Below are 4,999 nucleotides of genomic sequence, written 5' to 3'. Positions count from 1 at the left end.
ACAGACAGGACAGGTAGGGGTGGGGGGGTGGGGAACGGCTTGGAACCGGCGGTCGGCGCCGGAGGGTGGCGGGGAGCGGCGACGGGGGTCGGCGCCGGGGACCGGAGGTCGGGGCAGGCGGTCGGGTCGGGTCGGGTCGGCGCCGAAAGGTCAGCGACGGCGCCGGGGACCGGAGCATTGCTTCAATATATTATGTCCTGGTTTTGTTCTAGTAAATACTAAAATACCTGTTGATAAGACATTCAAAGGTGTGTCGCACCGTGGGGACAAAGCTTCATGGGAAGACACAATGTCTATCGATCGGGTAGAACTTTTTTCAATTTATTTTAATAGTCCTCGAGAATTAGTATTGAAATCACCAAAATACTAACTCAGATATTTCCTTTTTTTTTAAAAAGGATCAAGTCAACGGGAATCGGTGGCTTTATTTGGACGAAAATCGTACGCCAATTGGTTTTTGGCCTCAAAGGATCTTCACTAGCTTGGCTAGTTTTGCGACGAATGTTGATTGGGTAGGAGTGGTATATAGTCCACCAAGTGTACCTGAACCTCCGATGGGGTTTGGCTATTTCCCTGTTAGAAACACTGGTTATGATGCTTACTGTAGGGCGCTTACCATTTTAAATGATAAAGGCGAGAACTTAGACGTAGATACGACAATCATACATGTTGATGATCCTACATTATACCAGGTTATGGACTTTCCGCATGCCAGGCAAGGGAAGTTTCAACATATTGTGCTTTATGGGGGACCTGGTGAGAAAGTATAAGTTTAGGTCTTGTAATTTATTACCATCATCGATTTGATTTCAGTGCCAAAAAGAATATAAAAGGAAGTTTTATCTATTTATGCATATCTAAAGCATGACCCAGAACAACCAGCCTTTGACACTTATGTCCGTACACCTACTTCAAGTTCGAGATAATCAGCTTTTGACACTTTAAGCAACATACTACAAAAAAGCCATACAAATAACATGTTGAGTATTCCAAAAGTAAAAGCAGATACATTATGAATCTTCCTTGAACTTAATCAAGAATTCAAGTTACCTTAGAAACTGTCTTCAGTTTCAGACAGAAACTATTGTGTATGAGCAGTTGAGCACCGATGAAATGAAATCCATTTCCTGCATCATATACAGACAGGCATCAGTTGACAACGCACTAAAATCTTATCACACATTAAGTTAAGAATGCAGTAAAATGTTGCCACACAGAAATTGAGAAGGCAATATAGAAAATCATCTTCTAAAGCATATCAGTCCCTACATTTTAAGTACTGAACATCTATCATGTGCCACATTGTCGAGAATCAAAACAGAACTTTACTTTAAAAGAGTTATCACTAACATCCTAGTCAGAATTCAAGAACTACTGAAGCAAAACAATGATGAGTTTGACTGTACTCAACGCGATGTATGGATCAACTTTATGAATAATAACAGACTAGTCAAAATAGACGTTTAACAACCACTTCCATCTCTCATTGCTCAAGTGCACAATGGAAGGCTATATTTTCCTCCTCGTGCTTAAATTGACTAAAAATTTCCCGGGATCAAGTTTTCTTGTTCAGACTACCAAAGTGAATGCAATAGGCCATTAATATGACAGCAACAAACTTCACAATGTTAACTCCAATGGAAATACAAATAAACCTTTAACTTTCCTCGTAAAAAATTCAACACGCGGACATGCATATACATACTTATTCAAAGTGACCATCCTTCTCGCCATCATCTTAGAAGAGGAGCCCGGAGTACTAAAGCTCCTGCAATGTGCAGTATCCGGCCCCGGACCACAAGGGTCTATTTTATGCAACTTTACTTCACATTTGTGCAAGATGTTGTTCCCATGGCTGAATCAAATTAATTTATACGCTGAAAACGTGAAGTTAATGTTAATACTATCCTTAAAGACGTTATCAACAATATGAATCAAGCCAATAAAAGAATATGTGAGACAGAACGCTACTGACTTCGGGAATTATTTCAGCTCTGGTTTTCTTTCTTAGATAACCACAAATAAATTGTCAAAACAAAAGTACTTTGATGGAGGAGCAGAAAAACAGGAAAGATTGGTGTAACTTCTTGCTTTGAGACCAATAAAACTACATTTAAATTGAAAAGTTTTCCTTGTCCTAAAATCAATAGATATTGGAGATGCATACTTTACTTGAATTAGGGTGGTTAGTTTCAATTAACTACCACACCCTGTCATGTAATATACCTCTATATCAAACTTAGTTACCAAATTGACCCACTAAAATATGCAGCGTAAATAATATGATCACAATGTACTTAGGCTATTTATTATAACTAATATTTGTTGACATAAATGTAAAACTCTATTTTGATTTGTTCATACTTCACCCTACTTTTAAGTGTAATATGTAAGTTATAACTAAGAGATTGTTTTGCACAGAGTTTCTCTTCATACACCCATTACTTGCACCTTGTTAGTAACGTCCATATCTAGCTCCTTCCTTCTTTAGACCATATAGCCAAACACATAAAGAGAACTTCAAATACTATTGTTTCTGTTGAAGGAGGTAGTTAAAGGTGTTCCAACTATATCAAATTACTACTGCAATGACACAGTGAAGTTAGTTATAACTAACCGCTAGCTCACCACTAACTGACCAACTAACCAACTAGTAGTCTTTGCTCACTTACTAACCGCCTATATATACATATGTATCATGTACTATTTAACAACTTGAATAACAGAATTACATTGTCGGTTAATACTCTATGATCATCTTTCTTCTCTCTTCACTTCCTCTCTTACTTTCTTGCTTCCTTGCTTAGTTGTTCATGGTGATTCGTATTAAGATCACTTAATTCTTCATGGTATCAGACCATATACTGAATTGAATCAGTACGTGAGACTCGATCCTAGTTCTCAATAGAAAACTGCATTTGTTGTTGAACTCAAGAACTACAGAATCTGAGAGTTAATTTTTCTTGCAAATCCTCTGTAATCAGCTGCAATGGCAACCGGTGTTGATGGAATAGGTACTTCAACTGTACCTCCAGTGAATAATGCAAATTCCAGTACTGCATTTCAGTTTACAACTACTACTCTGAATATCAATCACCCTCTGTATCTCTCAACTGCAGACATCTCAGGTACTTTACTTGTTTCATTTCAGTTACAAGGAAGTGAAAATTATGTAGTGTGGAGTAAAGCAGTTAGGATTGCATTATTAGGTCGAAATAAGTTTGGAGTGGTTGATGGATCTTGGAAGAAAGAAATCTTCTCTACAGATTTAGCTAACCAATGGGAAAGGGTTAATGCAATTGTATTGTCATGGCTGGTGAATTCAGCGTCTAGTAAACCTTCTTGGAGGGGTAGTACATGCCTCGAAGGCTTGTGATGTGTGGATGGATCTTAGAGAAAGATTTGATAAAATAGATGGATCAAGAACATACAATTTGCATCAAGAAATTGCAACTGTGTCCAAAGGTGTTCAATTTGTTTCTGTCTATTTCACTAAGTTGAAAGACTTATAGGATGAGTTTGAGTCTTTAGTCCCATCTCCTGCTTGTAACTGTGAAAAATCAAGATATTTTTTAGCTTATCTTCAGAGGCAAAAGTTGTATCAATTTCTAATGGGCTTGAATGATTCATACTCTCAAGCAAGAAGCCAAATCTTGTTGATGACACCACTACCTACTGTTAACATGGCCTACTTCATGATTATAAGTGATGAGAATCAAAAGTCTGTGGCCCAGTCAGTACAAGGAACAGGTCTTCTTGGTGCTGCACCTACTACAATTGATGTTGTCGAAATGTACTCCAAAACTGGATATCAAGGTGGTTATCAGAAGGGAAAAAGGAACTATGTTTCAACCTTGAACCCAAGTACTGTTTGTGATCATTGCAAGATGAAAGGTCACTATAAGATGGATTGTTACAAGTTAGTTGGATATCCACCAGGGCATCCAAAACATGGAGATCAAAGAATCAACAATGACTTCAAAAGCGGCTTTGATAACAAAATTAAGCAAAGAAAGATTTCTTCTAGTGCTCATAATGCTGAGGTTGAAGATTGGCAGCTACAGCCTCAACAAACTCAATCACATGGTGCTTATTAGACTTCACAAAATTTACCGAATGATGGGATGAGTGATCAAATTTGCAAATTGCTGGAACAACAGAATCAAGTTTCAGCATCTATGCCCTCTACTACTTGTAGCAAACATGACAAGTATTGGTAGTGCCCTGTTGGTCAACAATAAACCACATGAGTGGATTATTGATACATGTGCTACAAATTACATGACAGCAGACATTGAACTTCTAAATAAAGGTTCAATATCTGAGTCAGTGCATCCACAAAAAGTAACATTACCCAATAGTGATATGTCACTTGTTACACACACTGGCTCTAGTAGTATCTCTGATAGGAACACTATACAAAATGTGTTCTATTTACCTCAATTCAAATATAACTTGTTATCACTCTCTCAGTCTACTAAACAACTTAATTGTTCTGCAACTTTCTTCCCTAACTTTTGTGTGTTTCAGGATCTTTGGAGTGGAAAGGTGAAGGAGATTGGTAGAGAAAAGAATGGATTATACTTTCTACCGAGACAAAAGCTACCAGGACATAGCAGAGTAGATGACTGTGTGCTCAATGCTGAGATAACAAATAAAACAAATCATCAGTTGTGGCATAAGAGACTTGGACATGTTCCATATAGAATACTGTGTAAAATGTTTCCTAATAAAAGTGATTCTAAAGATGGTTTTATCAATAAATATAGTGTGTCCTCTAACTAAGCAAGTCACATTGGCTTTTCCTGTTAGTACTACCACTAACCTTAAACCTTTTGATCTTATTCATATGGATCTATGGGAACCATACAAAGTTCCTACTAGTGATGGACACAAATTATTCCTAACTGTAGTTGATGACTTCACTAGAATGACATGGAAATTTTTGCTTAAACTGAAATCTGATGTTGTAGTTATTCTTAAGCATTTCTTATCTTAT

At 37.4% G+C, this 4,999-nt stretch overlaps 1 protein-coding gene across 1 annotated transcript in view; it reads left to right on the top strand.

Annotated features, from left to right (window-relative positions):
• Positions 1 to 3,376, top strand: part of LOC107865250 — a 9,953-nt gene extending 6,577 nt beyond the window's left edge. Inside the window, exon 7 of the mRNA XM_016711562.2 lies at positions 2,985 to 3,376. Coding sequence (XP_016567048.2) covers positions 2,985 to 3,376 — 392 coding nt within the window. The remainder of the gene's footprint in view (positions 1 to 2,984) is intronic.
• Positions 3,377 to 4,999: the final 1,623 nt, after the last annotated feature.

The sequence above is a fragment of the Capsicum annuum genome, chromosome 1 (assembly GCF_002878395.1).
Source record: "Capsicum annuum cultivar UCD-10X-F1 chromosome 1, UCD10Xv1.1, whole genome shotgun sequence".
In the NCBI taxonomy this organism is placed as follows: domain Eukaryota; kingdom Viridiplantae; phylum Streptophyta; class Magnoliopsida; order Solanales; family Solanaceae; genus Capsicum; species Capsicum annuum.
Note: the sequence above shows the minus strand (reverse complement) of the source record. Positions and strands in the feature narration are given on the sequence as shown.